Here is a 17,591-nt window from a genome sequence, read left to right as displayed (position 1 = left end):
TCTGAAGAGCCATTGGATTTGGGTCAAGGGACAGTTGCAGGAAGTGTAACCAAACCTGAAACTGGGCAACTTAAGTGTGTTTGAGCACTTTTCAGGTGGATAGTGAGCAAAAATTATTATGGTTGTGGACACATAAGAGATTGTAGATGCCTAAGGGTGGAGCAAAAATCAAACTGCTAGAGGAACTCAGCTATCAAGCAGCACCTGTGAAGGGAAACAAAGAGTCAATAATGATTGTAGATTTTTCCATCTTCTGAGCCCAGTGATACCTGTGAGGATGGGTATGCCACCTACTTTAGGTCTGTGTGTAATATTTAGAGCACAGAAGTAGGCTCTTCAGCCCACCTTGTTCATGCTGAACATCACGTACCCATCTGCACAATTTCCATTTACACACTTGGTCCAAAGCCTCCTGTGCCGAACCAGTTCAAGGGATTGCCAGGATACTTGGAGTCATAGTGACCTACAGCGTTTTGCCCAACAAGTCCATCAAGCACCCATTTACCCTAATCCTTCATTTGGTTGCAGTGGCCATTTAACTTATCAATCTGCATGTCTTTGGGATGTGGGAGGTAATTGGAGCATCTGGAGGAAACAGATGCAGTCACAGAGAGAATGTTTATGTTGTGTAAAGTCAAGATCTGGCCTGGATCGCTGGTACAGTAGTTCTACTGGCTGTGGCACTGTACCACCCCAGCATTTAAACAATGCAGGCTATGCATCCCAAAAACCAGCTAGCTGCTTGCCGAACAAATTCATCCTAGATCCATTATAAACCTCTTCCTCCATCCCTCCCCTCACCTTACCAAAAATCAGGGGTTCCAAACCTGGGGTCCATGAACCTCTTGCTTAATGGTATTGGTCCATGGCATAAAAAAGGTTAGGAACACCTGCCCCAAACCTACCTCCTCAAGCCCTGCCCAAGATCGATTAACTGCACACAGACTGGGATTTTGACCAAGAAGCTTTTGGTCTGTACAAGTTGTGTAGTGCTATTAATAGCCCCATTACCAGACTCAGAATGGTGCAAGTATATCATACTTCTATCACCCTAGGGCAACCAAAAGCTTTTGATTCAGGAGATGTTTTAAATAAAGTCCTAATGGCTTTGAGAAACGGGCACTGTACGATTTTGTAGGATTTCCTCAGTATTTGAAGATATAATTGCTGTTAAAACTTGGGTATGCATGAGCTACATTTGAAGGGAAGAATTGAAGAGGACTGTTGAGCTACTGCTGAAAGAGGTGAGGGGACAAATTTTGGAAGGATTTGGCTTCATGGATGAGAATTTTAAATTTGCAGTGCAGCCTAGTGAATGTAGTTGAGGGAGAATAAGACTATTTATTTAAGAAAGAGAATGGGGGATATAAAGCAGATAATTTTTGAATCTTTTTGTGTCACAATAACAAATTAAAAATGCTAAATTAAAGCACGGATTACTACCTGTGGTGTGTGCCAGCTGGACACAAGCATTTAATAATTTGCCCCTTAATATAAATCAACACAGCTACTATGTATTGCTGGCTAATAATTTGATTACAGGTTATCACAGTAATGTAATGAAATCAGAACCCAGTATAACAGAGGCAACCCATTGATGTGCAAATGTAATTAGTGCCCTGACGGTTCAGTGTAATCACAGCAATAAAGAAGAGTTGTCGGCATGATTTATCTGTCTCTCAGGTGCTGCACGCTTCTTGTTAGAGATGGCTCTCATTAGCAAGCAACTCAATTATTTTAATTTGGGACCATAGCCCTGCAGTGATTGGCCTAATTGCTAAACTATCCTTCCTCAGTCCAGTTTCTCTTGTAATTTCACCTAGTTTTTGACCAACCTTTTCATCTTGTCATGTAGATCTATTTATTTATTTATGTTTTTATGTGTTTATTTATTTATTCAGATTCGGCGCAGAATAGGCCCTTCTGGCCCTCCAAGCTGCGCCGCCCAGCAATCCTCGAATTAACCCTAGCCTAATCACGGGACAGTTTACAATGACCAATTGACCTACCAACTAGTAAGTCTTTGAATATGGGAAGTAATAGCCCTCCCCTAACTTTATCTGATTACCATTCTTCTGAAAGTGGGCCCAAACAGTGAATATTGATAAGTTGTTGAGAGTGGAATAATGTGCAGGTCTGCAGAAACCGCTGAACAGTAATCAGAAATGGAAGTGCAACCAGAGTTGTACACCACCTCTGTGGAGGTTTATTAAATTGAATGGATTTGTATTTGTTTCTGTTACAGCTCATTTCATGGTTGTCAATGGCACAGATGACTGCCCTGGTCAAACCCATCAAGCAACAGCATCTCCAAAACAGATGATCTAGAGACTACCACTTTGCTTGGGAAACCTTGCTGTTTGCAGGCTGGTTTTTGAGTTGCCTACAACAGGGATAACACTCCATTGCCTACAAAGTACTTTAGGATGTCCTTAAGACAAGAGAGGTGCTATAAATGCAAACCCATGCTTCAGCATTTGAGGAAGTTTTCTTTAAGTGTAGTCATTGCTGAATTGTACTAAACAGGGCAGCTGGATCTTGCTGACAAATACGATGATGATCAGATGATTTGTTTTAGTGATTTTGGTTCAGGGATAAGGAAGAACATCCTCGTAGCTATTGGGATAGTGTCAAGAGGTATTGATATATGGCCAAGAGGACCTTTATTCAATGATTCATTGAAATTAGGCACGGTTATCATGGCAGCACTCCTTAAGTAGCAACTGGATTATCAGCCTTAACATTTAGAATGGAACTTGAACCCACAGCCAGCCCTCTGACTCAGAGATGGGAGGGGTTGTTATTGAGTCACAACTAACTCCATACCCAGCATCAGTTAAATAAATAGATAATTTGATAGGGTTGTAATGGTGAAAGGCTAGAGTCCATACATTTTGTTTGTTTTCCTCTTTGTGGGTATAGGTTCCCGGCAGCGATTATCACCAGTTATGGTCAGGCATTCGTGAAAGATTTGTGTAGTTTTTTGTTTAGCTCTGTCAAGAGTAGCACAGTGGTGCAGGTAGTAAGAGCCTCATAACTCCAGTTTAACCGGCTGGTGGCGTAGTGGCATCAGCACTGGACTTCGGGGTGAGAGGTCCCGAGTTCGAATCCAGCCGGCTCCCTTGCACACTCTCCATCTGTGCCTGGGTTGAGTGTCGAGCTAACAACTCAACCTCATAAAAAAAAAACCTGGAGAGGGATGGGCTCCGCCAGGTTTCAGATGCCCAAGACGCGCTGTATGATGAGCATACCAAAAACTTGTCATGACGGCACCCCGACGACTCCACCAGGAGTTAAGGGCATGTATGTGTGCGCACGCGCACGCACACACACACGCACAACTCCAGTGACCTATGTTCAGTCTTGATCTCTGATGCCATCTGTGTGGAGTTTGCTTATTTTCCCTGTGACTGCACGGGTTTCTTCCTGCTTCAGCTTCCACCCACTTCCCAAAGATGTGCAGGTTGGTAGATTAATTGGCTTGATAGCCAATGTGGACTTGGGGTCAAAGGACCTGTTTACATGCTGTATCTCTGAGCATTTTGAGTTCAGGTTAATTGCTGTCATAAGCGTGCTTACACAGGGTGGCAGCAGTATTAGTGCGATCACTGAAGTCGAGTATGATGTTGTCCAAAGAGATTACCTATTGGAGGGTCCCAGTTGGCTATAGAGGCCAATCTGGGATCTACATAACTAGGATGTTAGGGTGGATTCCCTGAATAGAGAATGCCTGTGTGTGACTGTGTGACTTTGTCTCATGTGGGGAGATTGATGCATGGCAGCTACCACACAGTCCAGTGGCATGGATTGCAAGACAACTGGGGCCCTTTCACTGTTGTAGCTTCTCCACCTTCACTGGCGCTGCGATATTCCACCAGCTCCGTCATTGAGGTCTTGGTTGGATTGCTCTTTGAATGGGTCTTGCTCTTGACCTTATCACCTTACCAGGAGCTGAGAACACACAGGAGAAACACACATACAACACCACTAGACTCTGGACAGCACTGCTCTCAAGATCTCAGAAATTCACGAGCCTCTCCACCACGACAAGGTAACGATCCTCAGGAAAGACTCACAGAGTATAAATGCCATGAAAATTAATTGTTTTTGCAACAGAAGCACAGTATATTACAAACATGGCAAGCATATGTTAATATAAACTTACAACACTAGTGCAATATAGAGAGAGAGACAAAAAAAGGAAATATAATCTAAGACAGGTCAGTTCAAGAACCTGAAGGCAGTGAGGAAGAAGATGTTGTTGAACCTTGAAGTGTGGGTCTTTAGGCTGTTGCATCCCTCCTGCCTAAAGGCAGCATGGAGAAGAGGGTATGGCCCAAATGGTTGGGTGGGGGTGGGGGTTGTCCCTGATGATGGAAGTTGCCTTTCCGAGATGTAGATGGCTTGTAGATGTCCTCTGGAGAACTGTACCAAAGATGGAATTGGCTGAGCCCACCACTCACTGCAGCCTCTTGTGTTCCTGTACTTTGGATCTGTGTGTTTCCATGCCAGGCTGTGATACCACTAGTCAGAATACTTTCCAGTGATATCTGTAGAAGTTTGTCTGACTCTTTGATGACATGTGAATCTGTTTAAATTTCATTTTTGTGCTTGCTTCTGTGTGCTGGGCCAAGGCTAGATCCGCTGAGATGTTGACATCCAAGAGCTTGAAGCTACTCACCTTTACTCATGTAGAATCTTCAATGAGGACTAGCCACCTAGGACTAGGACTAGGCATTTGCTTACCTGACTTCCTCTTCCTGAAGTCCGCAATACTAACTTTGAGCACAAGGTGGTTGTTACGCCACCACTCAATCTCCAAGTCTATCTCATTCCTATACATCTCATCGTCAGCATCCGTGATTCGGCTAACAACAGTGGTGTCATCAGCAAAGCTGTAGATGACATTGGAGCTGCGCATAGCCACACAGTTGTAGGATAGAGCAAGAAGAGCAGGGGGCTAAGCATGCAGCACTGAGGTGCACCCATGTTAATAGTCATGAGGAGGAGATGGTGTTTCTGATCCACATTGAGTATGAGCTTTACTAAGTATGCATCAGTTTCCTTTCTGAAAGTATCAAATGAGTTTACTTCTGCCAGCAGATCAGGCAGTAAATTCTAGATCTTAACTAATTATTACATGTTAAAAAAAATACTTTGAGTCATCTGAGTCTTTTGCCAATGATTTTAAATCCTTTCCCTCAGGTTTTTGACCTTACTGCCAATGGGAACAATTTCTCTTCATTCACTTTCGCTTCTAGACTATTCAAGATTTTCAACATTTCTCACTAATCACCTTTCAATGTTTCTTTTTCAAAGAACAGTCCCCCAGTCCATTCATATATTGAGGTTCCTTCCAGGTTCATTTTACTAAATATTTTCTGAATTCTCCTAAAGTCTTCACGTCCTTCCCAAAGTCTAAAGATCAAAATGAGATTCAATAGTCTTGTTGTATGAAGATTCAGCATTTTTCTGTTATTCATTGTTGGAATCTGATCATTGGGCTAGCATATTGCCCATCCTCAGTAACCATTCAGAAAAGTGCAGTAAGTTGAAACTTTAAACTGTTGCAGTTACTGTTATGTGGAAAGGCAGTACAGTCGGCCCTCCTTATCCGCGAGTTCCACATGCGTGAATTCAACCAACCGCGAATCGAGAAAACCCGGAAGTGCTCTTCCAGCACTTGTTGTTCAAGCATGTACAGACTTTTTTTTCTTGTCAATATTCCCTAAAACATGCAGTATAACAACTATTTTACATAGCATTTACATTGTATTAGGTATTATAACTAATCTAGAGAGGATTTAAAGTATACAGGAGGATGTGCGCAGGTTATCGTGGATCGGGATGGAAAAAAAACGGAAGTTCTCTTACTAAGTAAGTCGGAACAGGTACATCCGATATTATTTAGCGTCAGTTAGTCATACGTTTGTCTTAGTATATAGTATATATTTTACCTTTCTATGCATATAAAACACTTAAGAACCATACGTTTCAGTGCCGTGCTCGGGAACAGAAGTTCCCGAGTTCGATCCAGTGACAGATCGCTCCCGAGCGCGCTGTGTATCCCTGCTGGGTTGATGTAGAGGATCAAAAACCCAAAACCCCAAAACCCCAAAACCCAATAATTAAACCACTGTATTGCTTGGTAATAATTGTAGCTTTCATCGGGGCAGCGCCTTTCTCACCTTATCCTTTAAAATTGTTCCAATCGTTGATCAACTGTAGCTGACCACTTTTCCAATGACCAATGGTGTTTCACCTCTTTCCGATGGCTTTATTATATCCACTTTTTTTCAATTGTGATTATGATTATTTCCGTGAACAGAAACACTGCGGATTCAGAGCTCCGCCGCCGGGTCCTAATGCCCACCGTACTGAGACAGGTTAAGTAAGGTCCGGGGTTCCACTGGGTCCTAAGGTCCACTGCATTGAGACAAGTTGAATAGGGGACTTGAGCATCCATGTTTTTTGGTATCCACGAGGGGTCCCGGAACCAATCCCTCGCAGATAAGGAGGGCCGACTGTATACTCTCAGTCAGACAAAAGAATCAAACAACAGATCTTCTCACAAAGTGCTGGAGGAACTCAGCAGGTCAGGCAGCAACATTCTGTTAGGGAATAAACAGTCAACATTTTGGACTGAGACCCTTCGTCAGAACTACTGAATTCCTCCAGCATTTTGTATGTTGTTTTAGATTTCCAGCATCTGCAGAATCTCTTCTATAAACTACAGACCTTGATCTCTACCCTGTCACGGTCTTTTCCTTTGTTCTCTCTACCCTTTCCTCTCTTTGTGACTTAAAACACATTTAATTCCTCACTTTTCTACTTTTCAGAAAGGGTCATTAACCTGAGACATCAACTTTGTTTTTCTGCCTCCACTGATGCTGCTTGAATTGCTGAATAATTCCAACTCTGCTTCAATCATATCCATGCTGCTTGGGGCTTACTTACGGAAGATTCTTGCAATAATCAGTGGATCATATGGGGAATTGCATAATCAGTGCTTTGTTTGGAAGATTGTGTTGATTCAATCAGAGGATTGATTCTCCTATCCCAGGGAGTATTTTGTGGCAATGCTCTCTCAGTGTCAGCCTGAATCTATTTGCTCTGGAGTCAATCTTTTGACTTGAGAGGTGACAGTTTAATAACTAAGTAAAGTAACCGGACAGAGCTAGTGATGTGATTCCAGGTCCCTGCATAGCAGGACAAATGAGATACTATGAAGAGTGATATTACAAATAAAGGGGTTTATAACTGGTTTCAAATATCAGTGATTGTAGAAAAACTTGAAATTTTGTTGTTTTAGGAACACGTTTATTTGTTACAAAGAAAAATATGCACTCATAAAAAATTATGCACCAAGCATATGAACTTTATTATTTCTGATGCATGCAACCAATTGGGAAATCTTTGAATGTCTTACAAAGATATCGACTTGGAGCACCTTCTACTTGATCTTTGACTGACATAGACTTATGAAAATATTGTCACCCAAATTTAATAACAGATTCTACATGAAATTCAATTTTCCATTTTGAAAATCATTTTAGTAGCATTGTTTCCATAGTGATTAGGGAGGAAAAAGTAAAAGGATGCCTTGGAGTGTACAGCTGCACGACGTTCCGCAGTTAAGAGGAGTGACAGTCATTAGTCATGTATTTTTAATTTATGTAGAGATACAGCTGGATAACAGGCCCTTCCAGCCTAGATACTTCCCAGTGACACCAGTGTGACCAATTAACCTGCTAAATTGTAGGTCTTTTCTTGTCGGAACTTCCACTAAGATGTGGCACACTCAGGCTCAGTGGCTTCTATGGGCCAACCAAAGGTGTTATCTTTTTTAAACATATATTTTACAATTGCAAGATCCTGCTAGATGTTAAGTACTTAAGGTACTGCAGGTCTACTCCATTAGTGAGTTGCTTGATCATTGGCAGAAAAACTGAAGAGCTGGACTTGGTGTGAATCGTGCTGCCAGCCTTAGAGAGGCGAAGGAGGTGTGCAGACTAACAGTAAGTGATCGGCTGAGCCACTTTTCTTGTCATCTCAAAATCATTGCTAATGTGGAATCCTCCAAGCCTGATTCATTAGTTTATTTGCAAAAAACGTGGGCAGACAGTGGGGGAGCTGTATGGCATCGGTTGTAGTGAGGACTGGGCCTCAAGCCTCAAGTGTTGCATGTTTGCAGCCGTCCAGGAGAAAGGTGTCGGAGTCGGTGTGGCATGGCGTACATGCTGGAGTCAGTGCAGCCCTCTAGTGTTTGCTTGGCAGAAAACAAGATGTGTTGTGTTTGACCTCAGACTACTGCAACATTCATGGACTCGGACTTCAACTATATGTTTTTTTTGTGTGACCGTATTCTACTGTAGTCTTCTATGTGCTATGTATGCCTTGTTCTGTGTATAACAGTTGGTACTGTGTTTTGCACCTTGACCCCAGAGTTAACACTCTGTGTTTGGGTGTATTAATGGCTATTCATGTATGGTTGAATGCCACTTAAAGGTGAACTTGAACAGCACACACAAAATGCTGGAAGAACTCAGCAAGCCAGTCAGCATCTATGGAAAGGATAAATAGTTGACGTTTTAGGCCAAGACCTTTCATTAGGACAGGAAGGGAAGAGGAGAAGCCAGAGTAAGTGGGAACCTTCTTACTCTGACTTCCCTTTTCCCTTTCTAGTCCTGGTGAAGGGTCACGGCCCGAAACATCAACTGTTTACTCTTTTCTATAGATACCTCCTCCCGGCCTGCTGAATTCCTCCAGCATGTTGTGAGAGTGGCTTTGGAGTTCCAGATGTTCTTGTGTTTGTGAAACTTGAACTTGTCTTTGGAATGTAGGAGGAAACTGGAGCACCCGGGGAAATCCATACGGTCGCAGGGAGAACGTACAAAACTCCTTCTAGACAGCGTTACGCCATGCCACATTTACAAAGCTTCATTTGTTTGAAAACCATGTTGAATTATTGGAAAATGATGAGCACTATTTCATAAAATAAGGGACTAAACCCATTTTATTCTCAGCATATTCCCATCATGCTACCCCACAAACCTCCCCCCCAATCCCAAGTACGCACACACTAAAGACAATAAACAGTGGGCAATGAACCTATCAAGCCAAATATATTTTGGGATGTGCGTTGGGAAATTGCAGCATCCGGGGGAAACCCACATGGTCACAGGGAGAGTGTACACAGTGCACATAGATGGTACTGGATGTCAAGATTGAACCTGGGGTCGCTGGTGCTGCGAGCAAACAGCTGTACTACTTGTGCCTCTGTGCACCCCACTAGCCTCTGTGCAATGTGAGGAAGTGGAAAGCGACCCATCTTGGAGGTAAAAAAGGCTATTATTTAAACAGGGTCAGACTCTTAAGTGCATGCTCAGCGTTGCAAGAGACACAAATTCATATGTGGGATAAGCAGATAGTTAGGAAGGGAAATGGAGTGATGACTTTAGGGAGGTCTTATTACCAGTGAGAGTGTAAAAGTATGGAATGCAGGTTTCATGCAATGTAAGAAGGGATATGATAGCTGCAAAGGCAGTGAAACAAAGATTCATCAGAGTCGGGGACAGACATGTCTTTGTTTTCTCGAAGTTCTAAGTTCAAAATAAATTTATTATCAAAGTACATATACGTCACCATATACAACGCCGAGATTCATTTTCTTGCTGGCAAACACAGTAAATCTAAGAAAAACAATAGAATCAATGAAAGACCACACCCAACAGATCAGACAACAACCATTGTGCAAAAGAAAAGTGTGCTAATACAAAAGAAAAATTATAATAATAAATAAACAATGTATCAAGAACATGAGATGAAGAGTCCTTGAGTGAAGTTATCCCTTCTGGTTCAAGAGCCTGATGGTTGAGGGTAGTAATCTTTCCTGAACATGGTGGTGTGGGTCTTGAGGTACTTGTACCTTCTTTCTGATGGCAGCAGCAAGAGCATGGGAAGGTCCTGAATATGGGTGTTGATTTCCTGTGACAGCATTTTGTGTAGATGTGCTCAATGGTGGAGAGGACTTTACCCATTGATGGACTGGGCCGTATCCACTACTTCTTGTAGGATTTATCGTTCAAGGGCATTAGTGTTTCCATACCAAGCTGTGATGCAGGCGGTCAATATATTCTCCATTACACATCTATTGAAATCTGATGTTTTAGCTGTCATACAGAATCTTCACAAACTTCCATGGAAGTAGAGGCACTGCTCTGATTTCTTCATAATTGCACTTTCTTGCTTGGCCCAGGACAGATCCTCTGAAATGATAACACTGAGGAATTTAAAGTTGCTGATGTCCACCTCTCAACTCCGAATGAGCACTGGCTCATGGGCCTCTGGTTCATCCTCCTGAGGTCAATAATTGGCTCCTTGGTCTTGCTGACATTGAGTGAGAGGTTGTTATTGTGGCACCTTTCAGACAGATTTTCAATCTTACTCCTATATGCTGATTTTTCACCACCTTTGATTCAGCCAACAGCAGTCTTGTTGTCAGCAAAGTTAAGTATGACATTGGAGCTGTGCATTCCTCATAGTCATAAATATAAAGTGAATAGAATAGGGGGCTAAGCCTTGTAGTTCACCTGTGCTGTTGGAGATGTTTTTGCCAATCCGAACTGACTGGGGTCTGCTAGTGAGCAAATCGAGGATTCAATTGCACAAGGAAGTATCGAGGCTGAGGTCTTGAAGCTTTTTGATTAGTGTTGAGGGCATGATGATATTGAATGCTGAGCTTTAGTCAATGAAGAGCATCATGATGTATGCATCTTCAGTGTCCAGATGTTCCAGGGTTGAGTAGGGACCCAATGAAATGGCATCTGCTGTGGACCGGTTGTGACGGTAGGCAAATTGGAGCCGATCCAAGTCGCCTCTCAGGCAGGAGATGATGTTTCATCACCAACCTCTCAAAGCACTTCATCACAGTGTATGTAAGAGCTACTGGACAATAGTCATTGAGGCAAGTTACTACATTCTCTTTTGGCACCAGTATAATCGAAGCTTGTTTGAAGCAGGTGAGTACTGCAGACTGCCGAAGCAAAGTTAAAGATATCGGTGAACAGTCCAGCAAGTTAATCAGCACAGGTTTTTAGTACTTTGCCAGGTACTTCAAGTGAGCCAGATGGTTCACCCTCCTGAAGGATGCTCTCACGTCAGCCCCATGGACTGAAATCATAGGGTCACCAGGAGTTGTGGGAGTACATAGAGGTTCCTCCATATTTTGACAGTCAAAGTGACCATAAAAGGACACCTGGGAGTGAAGCTTTGTTGTCACCTATGCCATTTGGTTTCACTTTGTAAAAGGTGAGAGCATTCAAGCCCTGCCACAGCTGTCAAGCATCCTTCAGTGATTCAGGTTTGGTCCGGAATTGCCACTTCTCACATGAGACGGCTTTCCGGAGATTGTTCCTGGACCCCTTGCATCTTACCTGGTTGCCAGACCTGAATGCCACTGATCTGGCCCTCAGCAGATTGCAGATTGCATGGTTTACCCAGGGTTTCTGGTTGGGGAAGACTGTGAATGATTTTGCGGGGACGCACTCGTCTATGACCGTTTTTATGAAATCCATGATAACCGTGGTTTATTCACTCAGATCTTCTGATGAGTCTTTGAACAGAGCTCAGCCCACTGACTCAAAGAAATCCTGAAGTCACTCCTCTGCCTCTCGCGACCACCTCTTTTTTTTAAAATCAAAGTTCAAAGTACATATATAACCCTGAGATTCATTTTCTTGTGGACATAATAAATCCAATAACCATAATAGAATCAATGAACGACTGCACCAACAGGGCAGGCAACCAGTGTGCAAAAGAGTATAAACTGTGCAAATACAAAAAGAAAGAAAAATAATAATAACTTTAAAGGACTCTTCCTCTCATTTTCTCGATATTTATTGCTTATTTATTTATTATTATTATTTCTCTTTTTTGTATTTGCATAGCTTGTTGTCTTCTGCACTCTAGATGAACACACCAGTTGGGTAGTCTTTCCTTGATTCTGTAATGGCTATTATTCTGTAGACACTGAATATGCCCTTAAGAAAATGAACCTCAAGGTTGTATATGGTGACATATTTGTACTTTGATAATAAATTTACTTTGAACTTTGAAATAAATAAGCAATAAGTATCGAGAACATGAGATGAAGAGTCCTTGAATGTTTAGTCCATAAGTTGTGGGAGCAGTTCAGTGATGGGACGAGTGAAGTTATCCCCTCTAGTTCATTTGTCTTATAGCTGAGGGATATTAGCTATTCCTGAACCTGGTGGTGTGAGTCCTGACAATGCTCCATGTAGATGTGCTCAGTGATGGGGAGGGTTTACCTGTGATGAACTCGGCCATATCCACTACTTTTTATCTTTGGAGCCTTGTTCTTCAGCCTCTATCTGTATAAATGAGCCTGTACTCCCTGGAATTTAGAAGAATGAGGGGTGATTTCATTGCAGTGTATTCTCAGAGGGCTTCAATGATTAGATGCAAGGAGAATGTTTCCCTGGTGAGTAATCTACAACCAAGAGGTGTTGCCTCACAGTGGGAAGTTCATCATTTAAAATAGTTGGAACCCCTTCCTGCAGGTGGGTGGGATTGGGACTGAAGCTTTGCAGCTCTCTTGCCCCTGAAGGCTATGAATGCTGAGTTATTCAGTACGTCCTCAGACTGATTATGTTCATCATACTTTTGGATTAAGTACCCTAGCTATCAGACCCTTCTAAACATCTAAACCTATAGTGCCCTTCTGTTATCCAAATATCTTGGTATTAATCAGTATCCCCAACCCTAGAGAATTCTGAATCTTCACATCTCCAAAATACCTCCTTTCCCGATGGCAGCAGCAAAAAGAGTTGCATTTCAATATTGCTTCATTATAAAGTGCTCTGAAATGTGATGCTGTAAACAGTGCGGTTAAAATACCAAACATTTAGTTTCCCAATATAGTAAAGAAACAACAAGATACTTTCAAACCACACTACAGAAAGTATACCCCAGAGTTGCTTCTTTCTTTAGCTACAGTAAAGCAGGGCTCCATTGAAAAACATTCCATTTCTGAGTCACTACTCTACACTTGTTGTCAAAGCTACTGCATGGAGAATGGGATGCTAAACTGCTGCTGATGCCTCATAAACAATTTTCCAACAGGCAGTGTTGTTTCAAGGCTTGTGAAATTGAAAATATTGGATTTCCTAAAGCTGCATTTTTGTGGCAAAAAGCCTCAGTAGTAAAGCTTGTGTATTCATTAGATGGTCAAAGTTTCATATTTGTTTTTGCAGGTTGCTGATAATAAAGCTTTATAACACTATTATTTTTTTCTCCGTAGAATCTTTCCCAGGGAATATATTCTGCAGCATGTCCATTTGTACTCCTTGGCTGACCTTCAACAGGTATGTAACATGGTAGATATTGAGCATCAGTCTCTGAGCTCAGCAGTATGTTAAATATAATCCCATTTAGCCTAACCTGTTCTGCATGCATCTGTTTAATTAGAATTCTGAGCCAGGCAAAGTACAATTTGTCTTGGTAATCCTGTTGTCTACTTACGTAGTCAATCTTTACCTACCCATCTCTGCTGGGGCTCTACTTCCAACCTCTTAAATTTGATGTCTTCATCAACCTCCCTAAACCCCAGCATTTCCTTCTTTAAGATGTTGGTGTGAAGCTTTTGGGAACATTTTTGTTATGTATAGAACAAAATCATATATTGTGTTTGGATGTTTAGATGCCGATCTCTCTAAATAAATCGCAACAAATTCAGCATCATTGCAACTGAATAGAACATTATACATCAGAAACAATTTGTGTTTGTCTAGAACTTAGATTCATAGTTATACGTAACAGAAACAGGCGCTTTGGCCCACTTTTTGATGTTAACTGAATTGCCTACTGCATTAATCCTATTTGCCTGAAAATGGTCCATTTCACTCTAAACCTTTTCCTTTCCACATACCTGTCTTTTAAACTTTGTAATCGTATCTGCTCCTGCCACTTTTTCCACCAGCCTGTTTCACTGTAACACCATTTTCAGCTATCTATGCTCTTGTATTCCTAGGTCCTTCTGTTCTATTAGACTCCCTCGTGCCTTACCATTCATTGAATGTCGTATACTAGCTTGACTTTCCAAAGTGCATCACCTCACACTTATCTGTATTGAAATCTGCTTGCTACTCTTCTGAGATTCTCCTTTTAATCTATAATAACTTCTTCACTATCAACAACACCACGTAATTTCATGTCATCCACAAACTTACTGATCTTGCCATGTGTATTTGTATTCACATCATTTATACAAATAATGAATAACAAGGCTCCCATTACCAAACCCTCCATTCTGAGAAATAACCTTCAGCCATTACCCTCTGCTTCCTACCTGTGAGCCAACTTTGAATCCACCTAACTACGTAGTTCTCCCCGGATTCTGTTGGATCTAATCTGCTATACCAGCCTACTCTACAGGACCTTGTCAAAAGCCTTGTTAAAATATGAACAGACGACATTGACTGCCCTACCCTCAACTACCATTTTGGTGACTACTTTAAAAAAGATTCATCAGACACAACTTCCCAAGCGTAAAGCCATAGTGAGGTCTTCCTAATCCAAATGCTTATAGTAGATCCTGTCCCTCAGAGTACTTTCTAGTATCTTCCCCACGACTGATGTCAGACTGATTGGCCTGTAGTTCCCTGGCTTGGCTTTGCAACCCTTTTTAAACAACAGAACAGTATTAGCCGCCTTCCAGTCTTCGGGAGCTTCACCAGTGGCTACCAGTGAACCAAGTACCTCTGCAGGGTCCTTTACAATTTCTTCCCAAGCCTCCCACAAAACTGAGGATGCACTCAGTCAGATCCTGGGGATTTTTCCGCCTTAATGTGCTGTAAGGCTGTAAGCAGCAAATAGCTCCTCCCTGGTAATGTGAATGTCCTCCAAACTATCTTCAAGTTTCCCTTATCTCTTGAGCAACCACTATTTTCTCTTCAGTAAACCCTGAGGAGAAATATCCACCCAGCTTCCTAAACACAATGTATGCTTCCCTTTTCTTGACCAGAGCTTCAAGTTTCCCTAAATTTGCAAGGTTTACACTTCACCCTCACAGAAATATTCATACATCACACTCTAAAAAGCTTCGCATTTGCTATTCATAAACACAAGAAAGTCTGCAGATGCTGGAAATCCAAAGCAACACGCACAAAAAACTCAGCAGATCACCTGACCTCTGCTAGATCCTGCCCTATTATCCCCCAAATTAGCCCTGCAGTTTAGGATCCTATCCTGTGGATCTATCCTGTCCTTTAACATGGCTGTCTTAAAACTAACAAAATTGTGGTCACTGGAGCCAAAGTGCTCTCTGACGGCCATTTCAGTTACTAAGTCAGTCTGGTTCCCTCCAAGGAGATCCAGCATTGCACTCTCCTGCATAGGGCTCTCTATATTTTGACTGGGAAATCTTTCCACCCCATCTAGTCCCTTAACACTCTCTGTGGCCTAGTCAATATCGGGGAAATCAGAATGAGAATCAGGTTTATTATCACTGGCATGTGACATGAAATTTGTTAACTTAGCAGCAGCAGTTCAATGCAATACATAATCTAGCAGAGAAAAAATAATAATAATAAATAAACTAAAACAATAATAATAAATAAACAAGTAAATCAATTATGTATATTGAATAGATTTTAAAAAGTGCAAAAACAGAAATACTGTATATTAAAAAAAAGTGAGGTAGTGTCCAAAGCTTCAATGCCCATTTTGGAATCGGATCTCAGAGGGGAAAAAGCTGTTCCTGAATCGCTGAGTGTGTGCCTTCAGGCTTCTGTATCTCCTACCTGATGGTAACAGTGAGAAAAGGGTATGCCCTGGATGCTGGAGGTCCTTAATAATGGACATTGCCTTTCTGAGACACCGCTCCCTAAAGATGTCCTGGGTACTTTGTAGGCTAGTGCCCAAGATGGAGCTGACTAGACCTACAACCTTCTGCAGCATCTTTCGGCCCTTTGCAGTAGCCCCTCCATACCAGACAGTGATGCAGCCTGTCAGAATGCTCTCCACGGTACAACTATAGAAATTTTTGAGTGTATTTGTTGACATACCAAACCTCTTCAAACTCATAATAAAGTATAGCTGCTGTCTTGCCTTCTTTATGACTGTATCGATATTTTGAGACCAGGTTAAATCCTCAGAGATCTTGACACCCAGGAACTTGAAGCTGCTCACTGTCTCCACTTTTGATCCCTCAAAGAACATTGGTATGTGTTCCTTCGTTTTACCCTCCCTGAAGTCCACAATCAGCTTTTTCGTCTTACTGACGTTGAGTGCCAGGTTATTGCTGCGGCACCACTCCACTAGCTGGCGTATCTCACTCCTGTACACCCTCTCATCACCACCTGAGATTCTACCAACAATGGTTGTATCGTCAGCAAATTTATAGATGGTATTTGAGCTATGCCTAGCCTCACAGTCATCTGTATATAGAGAGTAGAGCAGTGGGCTAAGCACACACCCCTGAGGTGCGCCAGTGTTGATCCTCAGCAAGGAGGATATTAAAATCTCCCACTAATACACCCTTATTCCTATGACTATGAGTAATTGTTCTACACACCTGCTCTTCAAGTTCCTGCTGACTATTGGAGGGGTGGATAATACAGTTAGAGTGACCCTTCCCTTGTTTCTAAGTTCTACCTGTACTCACAATCCCCCATGAATGTCATCTCTAAGTACTGCTGTTTTGACCTTCCTTATCAAAAAGGCTACTGCCCCTTTTCACTTACCTGTATTGCTATCACACCTGTAGCATCTGCATCCTGGAATGTTAAAATGCCAATCCTGCTCTTGCTCTCAGCTATGTTTCTGTTTTGGCTATAACATCCCAGTGCCTCCACACCCTTGAGTTCTCTGCCTTGCCTGTTAAACCTCATGTATTGAAGTAATGAAGTTTAACTAAGTATTCTTTCCCCTGACTTTACAGTGGCCTTGGCTAACCTGATTACTAAACTTACTCTCATTCATTAGTACTGTATCCATGATTTGCCCCTGCTCAGAGTCCCACTCAACTGCCAATCTAATTTACACCCTCCCATGTAGAGTTAACAAACTTCCCTGCAAGGATATTGTGTCCTCTCTAGTTCAAGTGCAACTTGCCCCTTTTGTGCAGGTCACCTCTACGTTAGAAGAGATCCCATTGGTCCAAAAAGCTACATCACTGCCCCTTTATCAGCTCCTCAGCCACAAATTCATCTGGCCTATCCTTCTGTTTTTATTTCTGAACTCATTAGCCTTTGGTGCTGAGAGTAACCCGAGATCATCAATCCCAAGGTCCTGCTTCTTCTTACCTAACTGGGAAGACTTCAGCGGGTGAGTGATAAGCAGAGGCAGACAGAGAGAGACAGAACAGATAAAAACAACAGATGGAGCAGGTTTGGGGTTGAAGAATGGGAGTGTGAAGATAGGAGAGCTGGTGGAGGAAGATGTGCAGAAACACAAAGTGCTACCAGTGTTGAATACCACTAAATAAAGGAGGTGAGAATGAGAACTAGTATCAGGACTGGTTGCATCATAGCCTGGTATGGAAACACCAATGGCCATGAATGGAAAAGCCC

General features: G+C 42.2%; 1 protein-coding gene across 10 annotated transcripts in view; it reads left to right on the top strand.

Annotated features, from left to right (window-relative positions):
* Window positions 1-17,591, top strand: part of plekhm3 (pleckstrin homology domain containing, family M, member 3) — a 149,660-nt gene that overhangs the window by 93,195 nt on the left and 38,874 nt on the right. For 9 of the 10 annotated variants that reach the window (XM_072261321.1, XM_072261320.1, XM_072261319.1 and 6 more), the window contains one exon: window positions 13,322-13,385. In XM_072261321.1, the coding sequence (XP_072117422.1) occupies window positions 13,322-13,385 (64 nt within the window). Of the gene's footprint in view, window positions 1-2,245; window positions 2,295-13,321; window positions 13,386-17,591 lie in introns of those variants that run through there. The other variant, XM_072261323.1, reaches the window with a different exon arrangement.

Source organism: Mobula birostris, chromosome 6, assembly GCF_030028105.1.
Source record: "Mobula birostris isolate sMobBir1 chromosome 6, sMobBir1.hap1, whole genome shotgun sequence".
Classification (NCBI taxonomy): domain Eukaryota; kingdom Metazoa; phylum Chordata; class Chondrichthyes; order Myliobatiformes; family Myliobatidae; genus Mobula; species Mobula birostris.
Note: the sequence above shows the minus strand (reverse complement) of the source record. Positions and strands in the feature narration are given on the sequence as shown.